The 26,675-nt window shown below is 51.7% G+C and overlaps 1 protein-coding gene across 5 annotated transcripts in view; it reads right to left on the bottom strand.

Moving 5' to 3' along the window:
- The window catches only part of LHX6 (LIM homeobox 6), a 44,180-nt gene that overhangs the window by 7,278 nt on the left and 10,227 nt on the right, over positions 1-26,675 (bottom strand). For 4 of the 5 annotated variants that reach the window (XM_044992838.1, XM_044992834.1, XM_044992837.1 and 1 more), the window contains exons 5-9: positions 14,655-14,875; positions 5,087-5,187; positions 4,896-4,991; positions 2,143-2,317; positions 133-236 (exon numbers count right to left, since the gene is read on the bottom strand). In XM_044992838.1, coding sequence (XP_044848773.1) covers positions 133-236; positions 2,143-2,317; positions 4,896-4,991; positions 5,087-5,187; positions 14,655-14,875 — 697 coding nt within the window. The remainder of the gene's footprint in view (positions 1-132; positions 237-2,142; positions 2,318-4,895; positions 4,992-5,086; positions 5,188-14,654; positions 14,876-26,675) is intronic. The other variant, XM_044992836.1, reaches the window with a different exon arrangement.

The following is a 26,675-nucleotide window of genomic DNA, read 5'->3' on the forward strand; positions in this document are numbered from 1 at the left end:
AGGGATGTTTGGTGGCACCAGGGAACAGCTTTCATCTGACAACAGGCAGCACAAGGCTGTGGCAATGATATTATACACAACTTTACTACAATTCATGCTTGGACTCCAAGCTGGAACAGGGACTACATTTACCTTCTCACCCCTATTAGATAGTGGTCCTTCCATGTCTGCTTTGAGGTGCACTGGTGGAGCAGTGTAGGGAAGTCTACAGTGCACTGTCCCACACTGTACCTGACCTGTGAATGAGAAGAGGGCTTCAGCCTCTGTGACCTTCAATCAATTATTCTTTGTGCCAGAACTCAATTAGCTGCCATTACGCTATAAACAACACCCTCCCCTCTAGGCTAGGCAGCCAGGGTACTGAGCAAGAAATTGGTCAGGACTGAGCAGTAGGAGGAAGGTAAAGGAAGAGTAGCTTGCACATCCTTGCTTTGTTTCCATCATGCTGATGCTTAAAAATTAGCTTCTACCAAGATGCATATGGATCAAGAGAGGGGGAACCTTCTGATTTTCTTAAAAGCAAAATAATCCAGTGTAGTCATTGTACCCATCTTAGCAACCCGTGAATGAAGTGGGTGTTCTGGGACCCACCATTCACAAATGATTAATCAGCACTTAGAATGATAGGAAGAAAATTGCTGATCCCAGTCATGGGAACAAGACCACTCAATCTCCAAATACAGTAATAACGACACGGTGATTAGCCATCATCCCCGATTTACAAGGAAAATGGAAGGAGGAATAATGACCAACAACGTAAAGCCAATACGATGACCTCAGCTGAGGATGAGGGATTCTATTGAAAGAGACCATCACTATGATTTCTCCTTTATCCATTCCCTTTTCCACCTCTCTGATTCTCTCCACCACAGCTGGCATTAAGCTCTTTGATCTGCTCGGCTGAATAGATTCTTCAGAAAGCCCCAAAGGCCAGAGTTTTTCCAAGGGCCTGTTCTCTATAGGGAATCAGGGCCTCCCCGACCACGGTCCACAATTAATAAGACGTCAGACCCTGCAGAGAAGAGTATCTGCACCATTTCTGCACTGTACATTCACAAGGAAGTTCTTGATAGCGGGTATCTATGCCACGGCACCATTAACTTCTTTGAACAGAGCTTCTCTTGCTACAAAGCCCTTACTTTCCCCAGCGGTTGGGTTGCCAACTTTCTACTCACCCAAAACCGAACACCCTTGCCCTGCCCCTGCCCCACCCCTTCTCTGAGGCCCCACCCCCACTCACTCCATCCCCCCCTGTGTTGCTCACTCTCCCCACCCTCACTCACTCATTTTCACTGCGCTGGCTCAGGGGGTTGGGGTGAGGGCTCTAACTAGGGGTGTGGGCTCCAGGGTGGGGCCAGAAATTAGGAGTTCAGGGTGAAAGAGGGGGCTCCAGGCTGAGATAGGGGGTTGGGATGCAAGACGGGGTGAGGGCTCTGGCTGTGGGGCCAGGGATGAGTGGTTTGGAGTGCAGGAGGGGGTCTGGGCTGGGACAGGGGGTTGGGGTGTGTGGGGAGTGAGGGCTCCAGCTGGGGGTGCAGGCTCTGTGGTGGGGCCAGGGATGAGAGGTTTGGGATCCAGGAGAGGGCTCCAGATTTGGGGGAGAGGCTGAGGGTTGGGGCACAGGGTCACCTTGGGTGGCTCCCGGTCGGCAGTGCAGCAGGGCTAAGGTAGGCTCCTTGCCTGTCCTGGCTCCCCCCGGAAGCGACCAGCAACAGGTCTGGATCCTAAGTGTGGGGGGGGCGGGGTCATGAGGCTCCACGTGCTGCTCTCACCTGCAGGCACCGCCCCCAGCTCCCATTGGCCATGGTTCCTGGCCAATGGGAGTGCGGAGCCGGTGCTCAGGGCAGAGGCAGCACGTGGAGCCCTGCAGACCCCCACCCTCCACCTAGGAGCAGGACCTGCTGGCCACTTCCAGGGTGCAGCGTGGTGCCAGGACAGTTAGGGACTAGCCTGTCTTAGATCCTCAGCACCGCCAACCGGACTTGAAACAGCCTGGTTAATGGTGCTGACCAGTGCCACTAGGATCCCTTTTCAACTAGGTGTGCTGGTCAAAAACCAGACACCTGGCAACCCTACCCAGCAGGCCCAGCTCCCTTTCTGCCCATCACGTACACTACACCACATGGTGTGGCTGACACTTACTTTCTATGTATCCGTGCAGGGTTACCATCCTGGCCCTCTCAGGGCTGCTAAAGGGAGAGTAGTGGATGTCATCAGAGAGCGACGAAGGGATCCGGGACTGGGGCGCTCCAGAAGGCGGCACCGTGTGCTGAGGCGTGTGCTTTTTATGGCGCGCTCTGCAGTTTTGAAACCAAACCTGCAACGCCAACAGAAACCAAACCATTTGGGTCAAGCAAAATCTGAACTGAGATTTGACTGATCACAGAGACCTCAACAGAATTGGGACTTCCTTAGAATTCTTTGCATTGGGAAATCTTCCTACCACCACACTGCGCGGGCCTCAATGGCTTTATTTTTATATGTTAGAGCAGAAGTTTCAGCTCCGTGAAGCATGAGCACCAGGGCTCTTTGGCTGCATTTTTACTATTAATTTGCCTTGGCTAATAAAATGACACAATCCAGCTTTAATGCAATGATGACCCTGTTGGGCTTGATGCAGGAATCGGTGGGGGAAATCCCATAGCCTGTGTCATACAGGAGGTCAGACTAGATGATCATAAAATGTCTCCTCTGGCCTTAAAATCTATCAGTTTTTAATGGAATGCTACCAACTGTTATCTCGGTCTTTCAGTGCTCAGAACCAAGCTCGGTGGAAGCACTTGGTAGCAATATTGTAACATCTTGGGAAGTTCCCCTATTATGTTCCTGACCAGGACTTTGGAACAATCAAATATAAAGACGTTCCCCTTTGCCAAGGGTCCATCCCGGGTTTCACACCAGTGCAGGCTGAGACAGGACGTTGGACATGTCTTCACTACAGAGTGAACGTGGGTGACTGGCACAAAATCTGAGCCCCCAGGTTAGACTAGCCCTGCCTGAGGTTAGTGTTCTCAGTGGTGCTGCATTCACCTGTGTGTGTCACTAGAACTTCTGGGGGCATATCCCAGGGTCCTTGGTGCTGCAGCAAGCTGAGCTGCTCTATGAATCCTCCTCAGTGAGTCCGGGAAAAACCTGTCGTCTTGTCTTTCTGGGCACACGGGGAGAATTGTGGGAAGGCTTTGGACGACTATCAATACTTGAGTGCTCCACTGCAAAGCAAGTGGGTTTCCATTGTGACTCAGGCTCTAGGTCTGTGTGTGTGGATGGGGCATTAGGGGCAATGCCTGGGTTAACTCTTCAGTGGAAACAGACCCATACTGTACAGCCAGGCAGTACAGACCTGTTCAATGAAGCCAAATGGGGTGGGTGTGGGTGTGTCTGTCTGTCTCATTGCTTGGATTAAAGGAACACCCAGTAACTTATGGCTGTAGTTAGGATGCGGAATCCTGCTTTTTCTGCTAGAGTAAGATACACATGAATGGCCATTTTAAAAAAAGTGCTAAAGTATGAATTTTATTTCTTGCTTTTAAATTTTTTTTTAGAGGTAGGTCAGAGTACAAATGTTCCACGACTCTGAGAAACCCTCTCTTTGGTGGAGAACATGGATACTAGATCTCAGAGAAGGAAACACAGGATTATTCCTGACAAATTGTTTCCTGATGAAAGGTCCTTTTTTAGAAAAAACAATCTGCACATGGAATCATCCAACGTATAGTCCACTTGGTCTTGGGCTTATTAAAGAGCCTTATAACTGAGGTTTGAGCTAGATTTCGTCCTACTAGACATTTAAATTTGCCTTTGGCCGAGCAAACATTCATGAAAGTTGCAGGTTTGTTTTAGACTTTCAGGTTTTTCTTACTTGCAAAAATATGTCAGTGCAACGTTAAAGCTGAGAATATAAATGCACCAGAGGGACAGGAGGTTCAAGGTGAGATTCCTACAGGAACTGTACTTACTGCTTGCAAAAGTAATACTACTTAGGCGTTATATACAGCTTTTCATCCGTAGATCTCAAAGTGCTTTATAAAGGATGTCAAGGCAATTATCCCCAATTTACAGATGGGGAAACTGAGTCAGAGAGAGGCAGTGACTTGCTCAAGGTCACCCACCAGGCCAGAAGCACAGCCAGGATCAGACTCAAGCTCCTGCGTGCTATGCACTGGGCAGCATTTCTATCTTACTCTCTCTCGGTATTACCGTCACTGCCTCGTCGCACAATATACACAACGCACCCTCACTGTGATGGCTTCTGCAATTTCCTTAGGTATTTTCCTCATGGCTGTTGAAGTCCCTCATGTGTTTTAAAACCTCACCCGTAATATTTTCCAATGTTTCACTTGGGCTGCTCCTTGCTATCATTCTAGTGAACGAAATTCATTGAAAATCTAAAGTTTCTTTGTATTGAGGAGTGTTTGTTCTTGGGGAAGGGTGCTCGGTTGTCTGGTCTGATTTTCAATGACAAGGTAAAGTGGATGGTGACAATATTAAAAGCAGCTTCCCCCCCCCCTTTAATGTATTTGCATTGGCTTGGAGCTAGATTTCTTTGATTACACAAATTTGAAAAGAAAAAAGAAAAGAAGGAAACGGGGTGGGGGGGGGGGGAAGAGCGAGAAATGGAAAAAAACCAAAACCAGTGCTGGTATAATTCATGGACTCTTCAATCAAACACATGCACCTGGGAGTGGGCACTTGCTAGATCCAGCTAATCCAGCATGGCAGTTCCCAGCAGTGACTCGGTGATGGTCACTCCTACCAGTCATAAGAAGAGTGTGGTGATTTAGACTAGTTTGATTCCAATGAATCTCAATGTGGCAAAATCCCCAGTACAGGTACAGCATGGCAGTAAGTGACACTGCAAAGCATCAGAATAGCAGAGCTTCTCCCCTGACTCTTACCTGAATGACTCTCCTACTAAGTCCGGTCATATCTGCCAGTTTCTGAAGGGTCTGTGCATCTGGGTTGTTATCCTGAGCAAACTGTGCCTGCATGACCTAGAGCAGATGGACACAGGGAAAACAATCACCTTGACTCTCATCCAGTAACGTAACCCCCCTCCAGGCAGAACCCCTCGCCCAGGCCACTTTACCTGCAGCTGCTCCGCGGTGAAGGACGTCCGCGCTCTCTTTGCTGGCTTGGGTTGGCTGTCTTGCTCAGACGGGACCGCTCCTTCTAGCGTGATCCCATTGCCTACAGGGAGAGGGAACAGTTCTAAGCACACATCGCTATGGTTTGAGGCTCAGTCTTTGTTTGCACATGTGGTTCCTGTATACGGTGGAATGCCAATTAGAGCCCACTCATGGAAACCCAGAACCAGTCATCTAAGCCAAGGAGATTTTCTCATACAGCCAGAGCAGAATTAACCCCCTCCCCATTGAACTGTCTGGGGAGGTCACTGCAAACAGGAGCTTGCCCATAAGGGAGAGTTCAGTGTTGATGGGATTTGGGCTACTAGTTATTTTAGGTTTTGCAAAGTGACTCAACCCCCCGGGACCTGACCCGGTGCCCCATTAGTCAAGCCAGCTCCCATTGCAGAGAATAGGAGTTTGGCCTGGCTGCAGGATCAGGCCCGGACCTCAATGCACAGCCCAAGCTGGGAAATTCAGGAGGAGGAGGGTGGGAAAGAAAAAGCATCAGGGCTGGAGCAGTCACTTCGCCTCTAGATCTGCCCCAAGCAACACAGACCCTGCAGCCCAGCTTCGTGCCAGAAGCCCCCTAGAGCCGGGTTCCCTGGCATACAGGGATGTGCACTTCCTGCCCGCTCCCACGTCCCCCACACGGGGGTGTGGCTCCCCTGCAAGGCCTCACAAGGGGACAGGATTCGCCCCGGGGGGCGTTTAAAATGTGCAGAAGTCACGTGCATCAGGGCCGGCTCCAGGGTTTTTGCTGCCCCAAACAACAAAAAAAGCCGCCATCACGATCAGCTCTACTGCCGCCGCTCCAGTCTTCGGCGGCAAGTTGGCTGCTGGTCCTTCGCTCCGAGAGGGAGTGAGGGACCTGCCGCCGAATTGCCGCCGAAGAGCCTGACGTGCTGCCCCTCTCCGTTGGCCGCCCCAAGCACCTGCTTGCTGGGCTGGTGCCTGGAGCCGGCTCTGACGTGCGTGCAAAGCTGAGTCGTGCGTTAGCGACTGATCCTGGCTGGCAATTAGCACAAGCACCAGCTGCAATCTACAGCCAGGGGGAGACATTTCCCTTCCAGCAGCTGCAGACAGAATTCCTCAAAAGGAAACAAAGTTCTGTGGTTCAAACAGGTCTCGAAGCAGCATCCTGCCCAGGAGCATTAGCAACGCACGTCCTCTCCTCACACAGGACTGAAGAATTGTTGTCTAACATCTCTCGGAAACGTGGCCCCTATTTAGGGTGACCAGACAGCAAGTGTGAAAAACTGGGATGGGAGGTGGGGGTAATAGGCACCTATATCAGACAAAGCCCCAAAAAATCAGGACATCTGGTCACCCTCCTCCTATTGCCAAGCACCTGACACGATTTATCCTCCCGACAACCTGCCAGGGCCGTTATCCCCACCATACAGACGGGGATGGAAGGCACAGAGCCACGAAGGTACTTGCCCAAGGTCACACCCACTCTGTGGAGGAGCAGGGAACTGAACCTCAGTCCCCTAAGAACACAAGGTCCGACCCAGAACGGTTACTCAATGGTCCGTCCAGCCCAGGATCCTGTCTTCTGACAGTGGCCAATGCCAGATGCCCCAGAGGGAATGAACAGAACAGGGAAATAATCCCCTGTTGTCCAGTCCCAGCATCTGACAGTCAGGGGCTTAAGGACACCCCGAGCATGGGGTTGTGTTGCTGACCATCTCGGCTAATAGCCATTGATAGATCTATCCTCCATGAACTTACCTAGTTCCTTTTTGAACCCTGTTATACTTTTGGCCTTCATAACAGCCCCTGGCAAGGAGTCCCCCAGGTTGTGGGAAGAAATACTTCCTTATGTTTGTTTTAAACCTGCTGTCTATTACTTTTATCGGGTGACTCCCTGGTTCTTGTGTTATATGCAGGGGTAAATAACGCTTCCTGATTCACTTTCTCCACACTGCCCATGATTTTATAGACCTCTGTCGTATCCCGTCAGCCGACAACATTAACGTTGGCGCTAAATAGTTTGAATAACTCCCGCACCAGCTTTGTATGGGCTGGCAAGTTCCTAACAGAGCAACACCCCTTAGCATTGACAACCTCAGCTTGGCACAGAGCAGGCGTCTTTGCACCGTCTCCCCTGGCCCCAGGTACACGTCTGATTTACACAAGGCTGGTGCCTAGGAACCCCAGTCCGGATCTGTTGGGCCAGGCGTTGTACAAACACAATGTAAAAGGCAGTCCCTGCCCCAAAGAGACCCCCGTCTGATTAAGACGCAGCACAAGTAGGTGTCTCAGGTATCTGGAAGGAAGGAAGGAAGGGGGAAATGCAGGACAAGGGGAACCGGGACAAGCATTTAGACACCAAACCCGCCGGTATCAGTAGGCACAGCAGAGAGCAGGTCTCTCCCTTCTGAAACTCTTGACTCTGGGCACTGAATCCAGGCCCCAGTGAAGTCGTTCAGGGATTAACCTGGGCTGGCCCTGGACGTTTTGCTTCCTTGCGGTACCTACAGCTACTGCGCCAGCCTGGCCCAGGTGGTGGCACTTTTACCTCTGGGATAAACTAGGGGGGGTTCAAATCCAGAACCAAGCCTCAACCGCATGAGCAGCGGTGAGCCTGCAGTGCCGTACTCAGGACGTGCTGCCTGGCTACACCTGCTGTCCTTCAGATGAGACACTCCAGCAAGGGCCATTCCGCTCCTCCCGCTGACTGTCCAGCCGGACGACAAAGGTCTCATGGCACTTTCTGAAAGAGGATAAACCCCACATCCTGGGCAACATTCCCTCCATCAGCGGGCAGGTTCTAGCACTCCTGGCTGTTCCTTAAGGTACAATTGTTACCCCACTGCCGTTATAGCCACTGCCAGTATCTGCTGTCACTTCTGAGTTTGCAAAGTCCTTTGGAATCACTTTGCTTTAGAAAACCTAGTTCTGCTCTATTGATTAAGGTGGGACCCACCGCAACAAGAAGGCTCAGTGGGATCAGAAAAGCCCTTTGTTAGCTCTCCCGGAAACCTGAACATTGTTAGCGAGTTAAGCGAGTGCCGAGACACACTTGGGGCGCGTCTCGTGAGGGGGATGTGGCTTTACTGACAGGTAGCCAAGTCGCCAGCTACACAGCAGAGGAGTCCCTGTTTGGGGTCTCTCAGGGTGAAATTCCCTGGCATAAAGCTTAGACACCACTCGGGTCCCAGTGAAGCGTAATGGGGGGTGGGGTTGGAGGAAGTTCATCCTGCCAGCACGCAGGGATCACATCTTCCATTACCCCTGCCCTGCACCCTCTCTCGGGTTAAAACTAGTCATTTCTATGGCCTTCTATCTGCCATGTAAGTAGCTTGCAGGGGATCTTTCCAGCTACTTCTGCCCCCCAAATCCTCCTCCCACCCGAGAAACACAAACCCCTCAATCTAGGATCTAGGACTCCTGCAAATGGGCAGTGAATCAGACCTGTGGTGTAGGCCATCTGGGTTCCCTGGCCCTCCCGGCCATTGCGAGGTGCTTCCCTGTGGTGTATTTCCCAGGACATATGCAGCTAAACCACTGCAGTGGGGAAAACACGAGAGGAAAAGGATATTGTGCGTTTGATTCATGCGCATTCAGCTCGAATCAGTTTGCATCTGAAAGGCAGAACCAGGCTGTGCCTTGCCAGCGCCCACCCAGACACCCAAAAGAGTTCTAGGGAGTGGGGCTGGGCGCGAGGTCAGGCCAGGCCTCCTGGGAATATTAAAACCTTCAACTTCCACAAAGTCATGGAAATGGCACCCGCTATAAGACCTGCTTCCACCGAGTGATTCCTGAGCGCAGGGCTCCCTCCAGGGTCCTCGGGCACACTAGGGCTGGCCATGCTCGGACTGGCTGGTGAAATGCTGGCGAGTACCCACTAAGGGGGGGTGCCTGAAGCAGGCTCAGCAGCTCCCCCTTCCCTGCACCAGGAGCTGTTTGTTTTGTAGGCTGCACCGGGCTCCGATTGTCTTGGCCCACACTGAAGGGCTTTCTCAGCCAGTTTGACTTGTTCCTGTAGGATGATGAATGGGATTCAGGCTTCAGCTACATCTGTTTATTTTTCTTATACATAAAACCTCATGTGCAGAAGAAATTGCTTTGTAATTACTCGGGGGGGGGGCGGGAATGTGTGGCCCTCTGCAATTTTCCAGACATTGCTCCTCTCCACACCCTTCCCGTCCTCTCTCAGAGCAGCCAGCGTGCGGGAGGTGAGCTTTCAGATGCAAGGTTTCCTTGTTTGGCTCTAGTGCAGGAAACGCTGGCCTTAAACTGCAGAATCAGGTGGCACAACTGCTCCACCCAGCTGACACTGGGCTTCCCCCTGCTGCTTGCCCCGTACGGCGGGTGTGATCTCCATTTGGGAACGACCACCCTGTGGCTAAGCAGCAGGAGAGACACAGCATCTCAGCTGGTGTAAACTGGGGAAGCTCCAACCACTCCAAGAGAGCAATGCCCATTTACGCTAGCCAGAGAGCTGACCCATTCCCGCCAGCTGGGGATCTGGCTCTCAACACTCAATATCCGCACATCAGCACAAGTGACATCTTCCCCCCTTAGTCCCCTTCCCACCAAGGGCTCGTCCGAGCAGCAATACACCCGCATTGTTACGAGCATCACTCTACCCCAGGCATCAGTCTGCCATATGGACTGACGTCCAGCAAACAAGCATCCCAGAGTCAGGACCCTCCCAAGATGATTTGACATTTTGTTTTCATCTCATTGCTTAAACCTTGTAAACACACTCTGATTATTTGCATGTCGTTTTGGGTAATTGTTTCCACATGCAGCCGAGGATGGTGCATCACATTCACATCCCTCAACAGCACATCCGCCCAAGTTCAACACACACCGGCCTCCCCAGCAAACAGAAACAGGAACCGTACTTAGCACTTCGGCGGCGCTTTCATCTGCAGAGAGCTCGGATGTTAATTAGAGGGTAATACATGGCAGGGGAAGGGACTGGGGACAAGACTAGCATCCCCCATGTGAAACTCTCTTATTTAACTTCTCTTCCCCCGTCCCCCTTCCTCCTCAGCCTCGTCCGTGCTCCAGGAGTTTGGTGGAGAGATATGAGAGTCCATGATCTAGGCAAGAAACAAGCAGCCTGTGATCACTCCTATTCCAGTCTCGTAACGATCCTTGCGCACAGCTCTCCCACACAGGCTCTGTTGGCATTAGCCCTTTGGCCTCCTGCACAGAACAGCCTTAGCTTCTGCAGCACTGGGGAGGCCCCAAGGTTCTGCCCATGCCAGCAGAAACCCTCACCCTAGGAGAAAGTTGCACTTCATTCAAAACCACCGTAGCACAATGCAGTCTGGACCACGTGATTGAGCTAAACAAGTCGGCTTTGATCAGCTAGCAAGAACTCCAACACCATCCCTCAGAAAAACGGGCCAGCTGCATGAGGTGACGTGTGGAAACGGGGGCACGGTTAGGCCGTGATTCCTGACTCCCCACCTGCACTGTACCCTGGGAAGGGTTCCTCCCAAAAGGGTCTAGTAAATGTTTACCTGTGCAGACAGACCCAAGTGCGTCTCTCCGTCTCACTACAGAGAGCGGCCAGGGCTGGAGGAGACCTACCAGACTGAGCCGGCACAGAACCCAGCAGATACAACACCCGGGGCCAGATCCTCTACTGGAGTCCATCTCCACTGAAGTGGGGGGCCCGCTGCTCTGCCCTGTGAGACTGACCAACTTGCTTTCCCAGCCAGCTTTGATCACAACCAGTGTGTCCAGGGGCATTTGACACCCTGGAAGGGCTCAAGAAGGGATTTAAAAGCCTTCACATGCCTCCTTGCACCCAACAGCACCTCCTCTGAGCCATTCGTATGGGAATAACGGTCTGTCAGCCTCACGGCAGGGGTTTAGCTTCACACGAGCATTTAGACCACAAAACCATTCCTGCACCCTGCCGATTCCTGGGACCATTCCTTCTCCCCTTTCAGAAGGCCATCTTCACAGGTGTAGGTCTTCTCCAGTGATAATTTTGTTGGCAGCACAATGACTCTGCAGGTGTCTGCAGGTGTCCATACGAGCAGTCAAATAACAAAAGCAAACATCCAGCATGCACCAGGCCCCGTCTCAGTTTGCAGGGACAGACACTCCGCTCTCATGCTGGGGCAAGAGGCGACAGCAGTCCCAGATTCAGCGTCAGGGGAGGCAGTTGTTGGGACTGGCCATGGCTCCCTGGGGGCACTAGGGCCTGGTAGAGGAGATGCCACTGCTGCTGCTGACCCCTGCCGTTCGTCTTGACTAAAGATAAATCCCTTGTAATGGCATGAGCACTCGTTCACCTTCACCCATTCTACTGGCCAGGGACACCGTGAGGCTCACGTTATGGGCCTCACATCTAGCGAGCTTTCCCAGGGCATTTCCTCCTGCCTTTCTGCATCTGGGCCATTGTGTTACACCTGGCTTCTGTCTGACCTTGGGTGTGAGAAAACTCCTGGCTTATTCGTGATAACTGCAATGTGCAGCACCACCTGCAGACAATGCTGTGGGCAATTCTCCCAGGCCATCTGAGCGGGATGGTGTTCTTTGTCTCACTGTATAAATGCTCATTATTATATGCCCGTATTTTCTCCCATAGCTGTGTTATCGCCTAACCCTTGATATGCCGCATAGGTCCAGAATGTCTGAGACTGGGGTTTTCGCACACGTAATGTCCATATCTGTCAGCCAGGCACTAGCAAAGCACAGCTCAGCCCCTTGCACTCTGAAATGCCCGGCCATGGAACAGTGCATCAGCTCTTATTGAGTTGGGAAGCTGAAGAAAAAAGCAGGACAGTGCGAGGATCTCTCTGGCGTTGTGAGCTCACATCCTCTCCAAAGCATTCTAGAGCCGTCACCAAAAACGTCAGCGTGAAAGCAGCTTAGATGATTTAATCAGCACTAGGTTTAATGGCAGTAACCTGTAAAATTGCTACAGGTTCAGGGACACAGACAGTGTCCCTGCACCTGACACTCAGCCAGCGTCAGCAACGAAGCTCGCGCCCAGGGCACAGTCACAATGCAGCATCTCACAAGACTTGCTGACATCAAGGTGAACTCATCAGGGACCCCAAATCCTAAAGCTGAACTTCGTCAGACTCCAAACATCCCAAGTCACCCACCGACCAGCTGTGCGTAATGCACGAGAGCGAGGGACGGTGCTGAGACAATCCAGCATTTCAACCCTTGGGCCTCTCATTGGACTCCCCACCTGGCCAGCTCCTCCACATCATTCAGGCCTAACTTCGCCATTCCCATGAGAGCCTCTTCCACCCCAGCCCAGCTGCCTTGTTCATTTCCAGCAGCGAGTTCTTACTGTATTTTATTGGTATATAAAATATAAACACCAGCACTCTCCGCCCTGAGTGCAGTTCAGCCCCCCACTGCCCTGTCTGCATTTAGCTCGCCCATTCGGGTTCTCTCTGTGGCCATTTGAACGTTGCCACTCAGGAAGAGGGAGCTGGAATTGGTTCAAGGGGAAGGGAGCTGCTCCGTTTTGCATTTGACCTCTGCTGCTCCCCGAGAGGTGTGGGACTTGATTGAGAAACCAGATCCTTGCTGTCTCACTCTCAGATTGTGCTTACAGTAAGGGGAAGGCCAGTGCACAGCCCAGCACAACTGGGAAGTGGCGGGATCCGTGGGAGGGCAGGGCCAGTGGAAAATGAGGGGAATGTTTGGTCTGACTGCCAGGTTTCCCACCTTCTAGATTTATGACTCATGGACTCAAAATCCCTACGGCTTCCTGCCCCGCATGCTACAACGGGAGACCAGCAAACCAAGCAACAACTCATCCAATCAAAGCTGAGACTGGGGCCTCCATTTCCGAGAGAGAGAGAACTAGCGGTGCCCAGGCCCTCCCACGTGTTTGGGGGCAGCTGTGACAAGAGAATGACAGCACCACCCAGGGCCGCCCAGAGGATTCCGGGGGCCCGGGGTCTTCGGCGGCGGGGGGCCCTTCCGTTCCGGGACCCGCCGCCGAAGTGCCCCGAAGACCCGCGGCGGGAGCCCCCCGCCGCCGAATTACCGCCGAAGCGGGACCTGCCGCCGAAGCGCAGCCCGGTCTTCGGCGGTAATTCAGCGGAGGGGGGCCCCACCGCGGGTCTTCGGGGCACTTCGGCGGCGGGTCCCGGAACGGAAGGGCCCCCCGCCGCCGAATTACCGCCGAAGACCAGGCTGAACTTCGGCGACGGGTCCCGCTCCGTCTTCGGCGGTAATTCGCCAGCGGAGGGTCCTTCCGCCCCGGAGCGGAAAGACCCCCCGCTGGCGAAGACCGGGAGCAGCAGAAGCTCCTGCACCCGGCCGCACAAGAGTTTGCCGGGCACCCCGGAGCGAGTGAGGGACCCCGCTCCAGGGGCCCCGAAAAACTCTGGTGGGGGCCCCCGTGGGGCTCGGGGCCTGGGGCAAATTGCCCCTCTTGCCCCCCCTCTGGGCGGCCCTGGCACCACCCCTCCCGCTGCCTAGCGCTACCGCGAGCTCTTGCCAGATTAGGCCCCTCGAGGCCGCCACTTTGGATCCTGCAGGGATCCTGGTGGCCCAGCAGCTCTGGGGAAACGTCTGCCTCAGCTCTCCTGTAGGAAGGCCAGGGAGGAGGAGAATAAAAGGCTTATTTTGCTCCCAGGAGACACCTAAACATGCCGCCTACACAGGTAGAGCCACAGGGCAGCTGGGAAAAGCGGCACCAGCCAGCATGGGGTGGCTGTTAGCAAGGGGGGGCACTTCTCACCAGGGGCAGCAGCAGCATGGAGCTCAGCGCTGCCGGCGGTACAGCGACTAGCAAGGCTGGTGGGAAACAAATAGGTTAAATTGGCCACAGCACCCCAGTGGGAGGTTTAACCCTTTGGAGACTGTGGGCACATCCCTGCAGTATCTGGAAAACACCAGGGCTCTAAATCAAAGGCTCAAACTCTGCCCTTGGGCACGCACAGACCCCTGTCCACTCTGGACACATCTGAGGGTAGAAATTTGCCCACAAATAACATGCCCACCAGGGATGATGAGGTTGGTGTTTGCTGCCATCTGGACTGCCCAGCCTTCCAGGTAAGCATCGTCCAGTCGGGGCGCTGGAACAGTGGGGGAGCTGAGCGCCATTGAACCAAACTGCAAATCCTGTATATGATGGAAACCACTTCAAGCCAGGGGGTCCAGCAGCACCTCCAGCTCCCGGGGGAGGGGGGGGTTTTCCAGCAACACCTCCAGCTCCCGGGGGGGGGGGTTTCCAGCAGCACCCCCAGCTCCCGGAGGGGAGGGGGCATTCCAGCAGCACCCCCAGCTCCCGGAGGGGAGGGGGCGTTCCAGCAGCACCCCCAGCTCCCGGAGGGGAGGGGGCGTTCCAGCAGCACCCCCAGCTCCCGGGGGGGGGGAGGGGGCGTTCCCAGCAGCGGGCTGTTTGAACTGGCCCTAGCACCAACGCACACAGAGACGGGCTAGCACTATGGCTTAGTTACCTAGTAAAGGAACAGGAGGGGAAGGTGGGGAAAATCCGCTTATTCGGCCATTCTACTAACATGGAGGGTGACATTCTCAGGAGAGCGCGGTGCCAGCGAGTATCCCGGAGGGTCTGCATACCATTTTCAGCTGCTCGCTTGAGGTTCTCTATCATTGTGTCATAGTGAATCCGGCACAGCACTTTCTCTTCCACCAGGCCAAACTCCTCGCCAGTAGACAGCTGCCTTTTACAGGAGAAGCAGGCAAAGCAGGCAAGATGGTAGGCATTGCCGCGGGCTCTCCTTACCCAGTCGCTGGCATAGATCTGCCTGCCGCAGCGGGCACACTTTGTACCAAATCGACTGGAAAAAAAAAAAAAAGACACAGAGAAAAGGTGAGAACTAAGACAGGCTGCCGCACCGTGATTGTCATTCATCTGTATCAGTGCTACACACCGCAGACACAGCGTCAGAGACAGCCCTTCCCTCAGAGAGCTCCCGCTCTAACCAAACCAGACAAAGGGTGGGAGGGGAAAGCGCTGCCCAGAGAGGCCGGCGGACTTGCACACAGGAGGTTAGTGGCATGGCTCTTGACTCCTGGTCAGTGTCTTACCGCCTCCCATAGTTCTTGTGAAGGGACGGCTCTAAAGACAGGCCAGCCTCACGCGAACTGGAGTGAGCACCACTTCCCTAAGCTGTATTCAGTGTTGTCACCGTGACAGTCCCAGGATATTAGAGACACAATGTGGGGGAGGGAATATCTGTTACTGGACCAACTTCTGTGGGGGAGAGAGACCAGCCTTCGAGCTTACCTGGGTCAGAAGAAGAGCTCTGCATAGCCCGAAGGCTGGTCTCTCTCCCCCACAGAAGTTGGTCCAGTAACAGATATTCCCTCCCTCACATTGTCTCACCACTGACCTAAACCTTATCGCCTGCTCAGCACGGTGCCACTGGAGTGCCCAGATGTCACGGGCAACGCACTAAGAGAACCTTGAGCGAAGAACAGTTCACGCTGCATTAAGCCAACCAACCAAAGCAGAGGTCCAGGAGTTAGATTTGTTTTGGGGTCCCACAGCCATTAGTAGAGATGAGCGAACCCCACCTGTATTAATCTGTTAAGAATTCACGAGAAATCTCAGCCCTCTCCCCAGGAGACAGGGTCCAGGGCAAAAATCCACCACGGACACTGGCCATCTCAGCGGAGGGGCCAGGGATGGGCCATGGAGACTCAATTCTCCTCTCCCCCCCCACCCCATCAGGGTTTAGGTGCACTGCCAGAGAGGGGCAGCATTTAGGCCACCCCTGTTTTGGGGACTGAGTCCTTTGTTCCCCCAGGCTGCCAAGCCAGCACCTTTCACCATATTCACTGCAAAGGACCCAAGAAGCACATCAGAAGCTAGAGAAGGTAAATGTTAGAGGCATTGAGAGCCCTGTCCCCGGGGGATTGAGTAGGACAAGTGCATCTGGCCTTCAGAACAGGCTGTGCCACCAGCTGGGGGCAAGGGATTCCCAAAGCACTTAGTGTTGGCCTGACTCTGCTCTCATTGAAATCAGTGAGAGTGAAGTGGAGAGTTTTGGAAAACACCTTCCCCTCATGGTGAAATGCTGACCCCGTGGAAGTCAGCGGGGTTGCCCATGGCTCCAGTGGCTGTCACCCGTCCTGCACACCATCACAAAGGGCTCTGGCAAGAGTCAGTCTCAGGAGACACTTAGAATTATTACATCCGAACAGTTTAGTGAGATTTAGAAAGTTCCAGCCCTGTGAAAGCCAAGCAAAAGGGCCAGGCATGGTAGTGACCTCAGTAGGTTTCTGGGGGTCAGAGACTCAGAGGCACAATCATAGGACTGGAAGAGACCTCGAGAGGTCATCTAGTCCGGTCCCCGGCACTCATGGCAGGACTAAGTATTATCTAGACCATCCCATTTGTCTAACCTGCTCTTTAAAATCTCCAATGATGGAGATTCCACAACCTCCCTAGGCAAATTTATTCCAGTGCTTAACCACTCTGACAGTTAGAAAGTTTTTCCTAATGTCCAACCTAAACCTCCCTTGCTGCAATTTAAGCCCATTGCTTCTTGTCCTATCCTCAGAGGTTAAGAACAATTTTTCTCAGAAGGAGAAATAGCATTAAAGGTCTGATCCAAAGCCCACTGAAATCAACTGAAAGATCCACCCCTGGTTTTGGATCAGGCGTTTGCATAAGAGCTGTAACGTCCGCCTGTGGCAATAGCCTAATGGATGATAAATTCATAAACAAGCGGTTGAGGTAACGTGGTTAAATGAATCATCTTTCAAGTCTGTGGGCTTTTTATTTTGGTCTTTGTCAATGTAACATTAGGGTGGGAAATGTGTAAAGCTGGTCAAAAAATAGTTAACAAAACTTTTTTCCTTCGAAATAAGCCAGTTTTATTGAAACTGAAATGTTTCAAAAAATGTATCAGTTTTGGTGAAAATTTCCTTGGGAAGGTTTCCCAGGTCCAAGATGGAATTCCCGTGGAGGGGAGAGGGGAGAAACAGAGCCAAGAATAGCCATATTGCCTAGTGGTCATGACAATCATCTGGGGCGCAGGAGACTTAAACCTGGGTCGCCCACATCCTGGTTGAGTGCCCCCATTACCGGCTGTTCTGGAGTCTGTCTCTCTTGAAAAACTTCAGAAGGGCTGCACTGAAACAACAACATTTTGAAATCTCAACAATTGTAGCTACATGGAATTATCGTTTTCCAGCCAGCCCTAGAAATTTGTTAGAGCCGTTTTCCCTGTTCCAGTGAACTGGACCATCATTTGCTTTTTTAAAAAAATGTGTAAATAAAAGTCTTTTCACTGATAGAGGAAGAAAGTCGGTTGATTAATTTATGTCAAAAATGTCATTTCATGTTATGTCCTTGAAAAAGCAACAAAAGTTCCCAAAGCGCCCTCTGTTCTGTGCTGTACGTCTAGGACTATTCTTAGGTTTATGCAGAACCCAGAATGTCCATTGACATCCATAATGCCTGATTCTTGCAAGTCGCTGTTGCTTGTAAAGGGCTCTATAGTTTACAAGAGAGAATCAATGTGAAATCCTTAATCTACAAATGTCCCAGTCACCTCCCCAGAGAACGGGAGGCTTTTTGGGGACTATTACATCCAGCTCAGTGAAATCTAGTTTGCATTTTCCTTCTGATTTTTTTCTTTTAAATGTATATTTATTGTTCTTTAACAAGTAAAAAAAAAAAGCCAAAGAAAAAAAAGGAAAAAACCCCAGCAGCAATGAAGCAATGGAACAGACCATTTTCTTTTCTTTGTGACAACAGAGTTAATGTCAGTCCTGGAATTATTCTAGTATCAGATAATGTTTCCTTCACATATAGTCTAGCGATATTATTGGGGTGAGATTTGTTGCCTTTGTCTAAAGCACCAGCAGGAGACAAAGGATACAAGACTGATGGGCCATCTAAATCCCTGTGTTATAACCCCAGTGGAGAGCTGGGATCAGATGAACTGCTTGTGTGTTCCAGTTTTGCTGTTCCCATTTTTCAATATTTGAATGTGGCAGGTTGGCCATGCCCGAGCCCAGACCACCTCTTTTGCCACTGGCCTACCAGCTAGGAAGGGCCAAGAAGGTACAGAATTCAGTGCTTCGTGTGTATGTCAATTCAGTCTCTTATGTCTGCACAGCTCAAACTTCCTTTCAGTTCTGTTCAACACTCTGAAAGCATCGGCTCAGCGTCAAGAAAGCAAACAATGTCAGGAATGATTAGATAATAAACGAGAAAATATCATGCCACTGTACAAATCCATGGTACGTCCACACCTTGAAAACTGAGTGCAGGTCTGGTCACCCCATCTCAAAAGAGATATTATTAGAATTGGAAAAAGGACAGAGAAGGGCAACAAAAAATGATTTTGGGGGTATGGAACAGCTTCCACATGAGGAGAGATTAAAAAGACTGGGACTGTTCATCTTAGAAAAGAGATGGCTAGGTGGGATATGATAGCAGTCCCTAAAATCATGAATGTTGTGGCAAAGTGTTATTTACCCATTCAAACAACAAAAGAACCACGGGTCACCCAATGAAATTAATAGGCAGCAGGTTTCAAACAAACAGAAGGAAGTATTTTTTCACACAACGCACAACCTGTGAAACTTGTTGCCAGGGGCTGTTGTGAAGGCCAAAAGTATAACTGGGTTCAAAAACAAATTAGATAAACTTGTGGAGGGTAGGTCCATCAGTGGTTATTAGCAAGATGGTCAGGGATCCAACCTCACGTTTTGGGTGTCCCTAAACCTGACTGCCAGAGGCTGGGTCTGGACAACAGGGGATGGATCACTTGAAATTGCCCTGTTCTGTTCATTCTCTCTGAAGCATCTGGCACTGCCCAAAGTTGGAAGACAGGATACTGGTCTAGATGGACCATTGGTCTGAACCAGTATGGCTGCTCTTATGTTCTTAATCTGGGATGTTTTATTATTACTGGATCCATTTTTATTCCCAAAGATTTTTGAAAAACAAAAACCATAAGACACTTGCAAATCCTTCATGTTTCCAGACTCATCTTATGGCTCAAAGCAATTTCAACCATTTCAGCCATACAATATAAACCAACTGTTAATTTAACTACAAACCCCACAGAGCTACCCCAGACTCACCACTCCTCACCTGAGCATTGCAAAACTAAGCAACCTTCCACACTCTGTGCCACCTAACGCATTGTTTCCAAGTATTCTAATGGCCCACATGCTCATCTCACTCCCTGGAATGACTCCACTCACTTCAACAGAGTTTGTTCCAATTTACACCAGCATTAGTAAAAGGAGACACAGGCTCTCAGTGTCTGAATCCCCGCAGAGCTAGTGTTGAGACACTGGTATAGTTAGATGGGGCAAGACTGGCATCTATTCAGATTACTAATTACAAAACTATGAGAGGAATAAAAATGTCTAAATTTCTGAGTCTGACCATAGCTGACCAGAAAAAAAAAAAGAAAAAAAGCAAAGAGGACATTTTTGCACTGAAGTTATACAGAGATCTGACTAATGTACTTCAGATGGGAACATTGTAAACTGACTTCTTGCCAGTCAGTTTATATAAAAGCACAAACAAAAGAACTGTATTAATTATTATTTTTTTTTATTATTTAGAACTAAACATCTTTCCTGCAACTTGGATTACTTGGAACAACGTGCTATGTAAACAAGCTTACACACTGAACTGTAGAGACAGAAGGGGAAGGGTCAAACTTAAGCCAATTAATAACACCCTGTAATGCCACAAGTCTTAGCATGTCTCACCACACTTCTCCTCCAGAGCGCTCGAAGCGCTTCCTAAAGCCAGGAGAGTTTCATTACCCCCTTTTACTGAGACAAGGGGCGCGAAAGGAACTTGCTCCAGGCCAGGGACAGAGCCTGGATTCCCAATGCATTAGAAGGCTCTGCCATTTGAAATTCAGTTACCTGCCCAGCTGCTAAGCTTAAAGACCACCTGGTGTAATGGTGCAACCCTGGGAAGCTGCAGCGGAGAGAAGAAAACCTAAGGCTCAACCCTGCTCCCACTAAACTCAAGGAGATTTCAGCAGCAACAAGATTGGGCCCCTTAGGCTTTTCCAGGGACCTGCTGACTTTTTCTGACCCCCAGCCGCAACGTAGGAGAGGTTTGAGTGTGACATTCCTTTCTCACCACACCCCTGCTTCTCCCCATCCCACCTTAACATGAACTGGACAAAAGCAAACTGGATACTGGGTACAAATGTGCGGGGACAGACATGCCCAGCTGTTATTTACGCACCAGGCTCAGGCAATCGCTGGGTGATTTAATGCACTCGGCAGGCCCCATCCTGTTCCCACCAGGACTGATGGGGCCGCCAATAGGAAGGGGGTGGTGTCCCTGTGTATAGTTTGTGAGCCCTCAGTGGTGCTCACTGGGTTCTGTGCCCGAGCTGCAGTGGGTAGTCGCACGTTGTGCACAGCTAGCGGCCGTGATTAGCTGGAGCCTACACATTCCCTCAGGTTACGTTTGTCGTGTAAAGTGACAACAGATGGCAAAGCTCCCAGGCGCTTCAATGGTGAGGGCACAGGGGCTATAAATTTAACTGAATTTTCCATACTGGACTCCAGCGCTCTGCCAGGCACTCAGCTATTAGGGCGTGATGGGGTCTGCTCAACAGATGGACAGACCCTCACGCCTTCAAAGGGCTGGCTTCTTACAGTCCCTTCTGCCCATGCACTTACGTCAAGGAGTGCCAAGTCCATGTACCAGCATAGCCCTCTGCAAAGGCCGTGATGCAGGTGTGTTTCTAAACCAAATCAATCAGAGCCTCTTAAAAAACAAACAACCAACACAAACACAGCTCCCCCCTCAAAATACTGAGAGAAGGACGTTTACATTGTGCACCACAGCCCCTGTAAAAATCCCTAACCTTGGGGAAGCTGCATTCCCGGAACATTCATGGGAAAAACTGTTTGGGTTCCTTTTGTCTGCGATTAGAAATCCAACACCCTTGGGAACTGAATGACTCCGGAAATTAGTAATGGGATAGGAAGCCTTCCACCTCTAAGTCACCAGTCCTGGCTGTGGTCAGCAGTAACCAGAAATGACTGGCGTTCGGTCGCCTACATGGAATGAGTTAGCAGTTTCAGTCTAGCTCCCAACAAACGGGCCCACACCAGCCAGCACGTCCCCGCGGGGCAGCCTCAGCAGGAAGGGGCAGAATGGAGTGGGCCGTGGAGGCTGCATTCCCCTCCTCCACCTTGAGCTGGGTGGCCAGAGACAGGGCTGTCGCATGATGAAGGAAGAGGGAGAGGAAATTTGCACTGTCACTCTCTGTGCTGTGCCTGGTCTGTGCATACCCGGCTGTGAGTCTGACACCAGCACTAAGGGTGGGGGATGGGTGAGAGAGAGAGAAAATAACCCCTTGCTGGGGCTGAGGCCAAATCACCAGCTCTCACTCAGAGTGGATTTTAACAGCCAGCCCAACAGGCTGCTCCGGGAAATGCGGGCAGGCCTGTACCTCTGGTGCTGCAGCAGCCCCAAGGACAAGGTCCTTTCTGATCTTCTCTACCAGATCCTTGCCGTAAACAGTGGAATGAAAATAAAATGGAACGAAATCCTCTGGGCGTTGTCCTGTTACCACCTGGGCTCCAGGAGAGCCAGAAAAGGGGACTTGGCTGTAATCTCTGCTCCAGGAACGTCCCGTCCAGCATGTACCGTAAGGCAGAGAATGCCAAGCATTATATAACTGCTGCTGCATGGGATTCGAGCCAGCCACTCCGAGAGGAGATGGGCAGCCATGGACATGCTATAAGGGGAGATAAAAGATACAAAGCCGGAGGCTTTCCCAGACAAAAGGTCATATTCTCCTGATTACAGGCTCAGTCCTGCATCTCCTCACCCCCCGCCATGTAGCAGCACTGGGTTTGATGGTCTCTTACTGTGCGCAAGAGCTGCCGGATTGGGTCCAGCAGCGCGTGGTTTGTGGCTGGCTGACTGACAGCTGCATGCACTCCATCACAGCTAACAGGAGATGGACAGCGGTGGTGACATTCCCAAATCTCATCTTGGGCTTTGCAAAGGTGGATGTAACATCTGGCAATGGAAAAGTGCAAACTCCACTAAGAACCTCCTTTTACCAGCTGGCTCTCTGCACTCTGTTACACAACCCTGCCATGCTTTAAGATGCTGGCTGTCATGTGGCACCGTGCTCCTTGGGAAGGCAGGCTGGCAGCTGCAGCAGGGACCATCCAGCATCACTGAGTGTGTATAAAATCCCGGCCAACGGACTCAGGGACATGCCCAGGCATCATGCCCTCACAGAACAGAACATGCCATGTGTCTGATGAAGTGGGTATTCACCCACGAAAGCTTATGCTCCAATACATCTGTTAGTCTTAAAGGTGCCACAGGACTCTCTGTTGCTTCTCACAGAACAGAACATTTTGCTCAATGCTGTCAACATCCAGTTTTGCTCCTGAAGAATTAGCCCCCAGGTCACTAAATGCAATTAATTGACAAGACACGGGAAGAGGCAACAATTTTGCAGGGAAATGCATGCGAGGCAGCCTGTGCATTGCTCACAGCAAGGAAATCAGCCATCTTGCCGCATGTGTGCTCACCTAAGTGAGGAAAGGGGAGGCTGGGGGTGACCAGAACACGTCATCTTAACGTGATCTCTCTTTACTGTAACAGGGATGTCCCAGGAAGGAGAGAAGCTCTTGTCCCCTCTCTCGCTAGGGATTTACAGGCCACACTCAAAGTAGCAGCACTCTCCCCAAGTGTTTACACTGCACCTATCACTGTTAGCTGAGGGCCTGCTTAGCTCTCTGCCTTTGGGCTAAAGGATGCATTTCTCTGCAGGGCTGGGAATGATCCGCTGGCATTTCTGCAGGTGCCTGTTTACCGTTATTCCAACAGCTGGGCTGGCCACACAAAGGGCAGGCCAGGTTCAGATCAACATGTGCAGTTGAAATGATACATTCAGCCTGAGGAAATCTTCGGGGGGGGGGGGGGGGCGCACATCCTCCCACCCTAGCAAAAGGGAGATGCATCCAGCCTGGAGCCAGAGCCTGAGTGTGGCTAAACCAACAAACAAAGCTGGTTTCTGTCTCCCTCTGCTTCACTCCTATGGGAATTGCTTCTAGTTTGGTAAAGGCAAACGTGTGCTGCATTCAGAAACGCATTCCCCAGCCCCTTGCTCATCTGCCTTGGCTTCAAAATAAATGCTTCACCTGGAGCAAATGAGGAAAATATTAAATGCAAAGACCTGTGTTTAAAGGAGACAGCTGTAGCTACGGCAACATGCAATGTGGAGATCCTGCTGTCCTGAGCTCACACACCCCGGGCAGAGGGGGCTGCAGACCAATGTGCAATCTGACACGTCATCTCCCCAGGGCAGGGCTGCCCACAGCCAGCTAAGACATTTAAAAGGGTGGCAAACACTGGGGTGCAAAATGGGGTTTAAACATGGGGTTTAAAATGTGCCAGCTGAGAGGTTTTAACACCATCACATATTCTCCTCGTCTAGAAAAACACAGACTAGATCACTAGCCCTCGTTAGCGTGATAAAATAAGGTCAGGAAACATTAAAACTATCGAAATGAAATTTTTAAAGAAGCTAATAATACAGCTATTTTGCAAAGTCAAAGAACATGGGAGGGGGTCAGACGCCCCAAACTTCAAACTCCCCAGAGTTACTGGTAAAACTGTAACAAAGAGATTTGTCTGTTAATGAGACCTGGGGCTGCCACGTTCCCAGCAAGTCACCCAAAACCTGGCTCTTGGCTCGGTAACGTTCACCTAAACCAAGACTAAATAATAAAACAACAACAATAATTATTAATTATAATGTATTCAATTAATTCTAGTATACTATAGATTTGTTGATGTTTCAGCTTTGGGGGACACTAGTGCTCTTTGATTTGAAGAAGTGACTGCCAGTGGACACGCACACTGCACGTGCACACACACACGAATAGTCAAGAAATACAGTCTTAAAATACTAACCCCCTGGGAATCATTATTTGTGTGTTAAACCCGCCCCATCAACAGAAAACTCCTGTTTAATACGGTAATTCTCGCCTCTGGTACAAGACCGTAGATTACTGTTTATCTGGCTGTTAAAATAACCGCGGAGCTGCCTATCCAAAGCCCTAGGCAATCTCACACGCACTCACAATACAATTGACATCTCAGCAGCGTTAGAACGATTAATTCAGCAGGTGCTCAGCCTCCTACCGAAACCCTTGTCCGCCCCTTCCTGGCGTACGAAGCCCGCCCGCCCCTAGCCCTCGCGGGTCCTTCCCTTTCCTTTGCACCCGGGTTCCGCGCTGTTGTGCGCCGCGCACTCCGCGTGTGCAAAACCGGAGCGGGTTTGAGCACTTTCACTTCGGTCTTTTCAGTGTCTGGTTCTCGAGCCTGTGGCTGGTTGGGATCAGAACGGTACCGGGCGCTGGCTACAGAAATAGAAGAGAACTTTGCCTCCCTTCAAAAACCAACCCAGCCCCAACCCCAGCCCCGTGCTAAAACCTCTCTGAATACTGCATCGTGTAAAGCCGGCAACCCCTTTCGCTAGAGCTCGTGGAAATCGTTTGCCTAAAAATTCGCAGAGTGTTTTCAATCGAAAACAATTGTATCGTGAACAAAATATTTTCTACCAGCATAGCCTGGTTCTTGTTAAAAAACAACAACTGTTTTTTTGTTTTGTTTTGTTTGTTTTGGGGTGGTTTTGGGGGGGGTTCAGCAACCGGAAACCAAACTTGTTAATTAAAAAAATAAAAAACTTTTGGTTTTAAAAATTAAAAAACGTTTCCGTTTTCGATCGCCAATAAACAGATGTTTTTAGTTTTCAAAAAAAATCCAACATTTGTCAAACGCTTTTTTATTTTTTTTTAATGAAACTGACACTTTTACATCAAAAAATTACATTCGAAAAGCCCCAGCCAGCTCCATCCTCCCCTCCCTCCTCCCGCTGTATTTACTGATTGTTAACAAGAAAACAGACTGCGTGCTTGGCCTGAATCGGGGTCCTGTTGTTTGTTTTTTAACAAAGGAAAAGGAGTTGTAAGGAGCCCTAATGACTCCTGAAGTGATGCCTGCTCGTCTGCTGGGCACCTGCTTGTGAACAAGCATGTGATCACCAAAGTGCATCAGCTCGCACGCCCGTGCCAAAGCCCCGCTGAATGCACCGCACGGACACTGCGGAGCCACCTTCTAGCACATCAGACAAGCGGCGGGTTTTCCAGCCCTGGCACGCCAGGAATTGGATCTGCACCACTGTCCATTTCCTCCTCGCGGCACTGTCATGTTAACCCCGCAAAGCCCGTAACTCTGCTCGCACCACTACTGCCACCGACTTCCCCTGGGATGAGAACAGTGTCCGCCTGTGCCTGGCCTGAGGCGCTGCTGAGAGAAACCGAGTTAACCAGGCGGCTTTCAGCGCCGTGTGAACGGGCGCGGGAATCTGGCTCTGTAACGAGGATGCTGCTGCCCGTGCGCCTCCCCCCGCGGGGCTGCTCGGAGTGTAAACTCCTCATTCCCCTGGGCGCGGGCAGGGGTGACACACCCGGTGCAGCTGCTCTTGCACGAGGCACGTCCGACCAGGGGCGAAAGAAAAACGCGTCTCTTGTGAAGTCAGTGGCGCTGGTTTTGCACAGGGGAAGTCCCGGGGCGCGGCTGGCCAGACGCGCTCTGTGGCTCCTGGGAGGGGCCGGGAAACGGGCTGTGTGCGGAAGGGGTTTCCCCACCCCCGGCTAGACCCTGGCGAGGGGCGCTGCCCGCGCTCGGAGTGTGTCTAGCCCAGGCTACAGGGGAGCGGCCCGAGACCAGCCCCCCGGCGGGACCCGCTTCTCCCCGCAGTGCCCGGAGCGGCCGGGAGAGATGCGCAGCTTGGGGGCCTGGGGGGGGGGTTGCTTTGTTGGGGTCACTCGACCTGGCTCTGATTGCTGATGTGCGGGGAGCAGCCGGGAAGCGCAGGCACCTGCTGAGCGGTATTTTAAAACGCGGTGACTGCGCGAAACCCCGCCCGGCCGGCTCCGCTCCCTGTCCACACGGCAAAGACTCCGGCGCAGGGACCCAGCGCGGAGCAGCGGCCCTACACCGGGTCCGGGCAGCGACCGCCCGCTGAAGGGCTTCGAACGGGCCGTCTATCGCCAGCGTCTGTTTGCAGCCACCCCCGGCTGGGTGCACACCGCCCTTCCCCTCCCTGTGTCTGGACACACACGGGCAGGAGGGGCTCGGAGCCCTGCCTCCCGCTCTCACACACACCGGCAATGGCACAACACGCAGGTGTGTGGTGTATGTGGGTCACTCGCACAAACATACACAGCACGTGTGCAGAACAAATGAGGGTGAGAAACACCCCCCCCCCCACTGAAATACAAACGTGTGAGGAGAGCTGTGGGGAATCACCCGCCCCCCATTTATATGTAATTTGAATTATACAATTCATGTCCATGTAGAGCGGTTGGGTGTGCGAAATAACATGCGCACGTTCACAGTCAATCCAGGCAAATGGCACACACCACAGGGACATCTGAAACACGTTACACACACGTGCTACATTCGTACCGACAGGAACATTGATTCTATCAATAGCGCCAGGTCCCCCCACCCCGCAGACACACAGACAGACACACCCCCAGGCAACCCGCGCCACGCAGCTCCCTGGGCCCGGGGCTGGGCCGGCACCAACC

The sequence above is a fragment of the Mauremys mutica genome, chromosome 18 (genome assembly GCF_020497125.1).
Source record: "Mauremys mutica isolate MM-2020 ecotype Southern chromosome 18, ASM2049712v1, whole genome shotgun sequence".
NCBI lineage: Eukaryota > Metazoa > Chordata > Testudines > Geoemydidae > Mauremys > Mauremys mutica.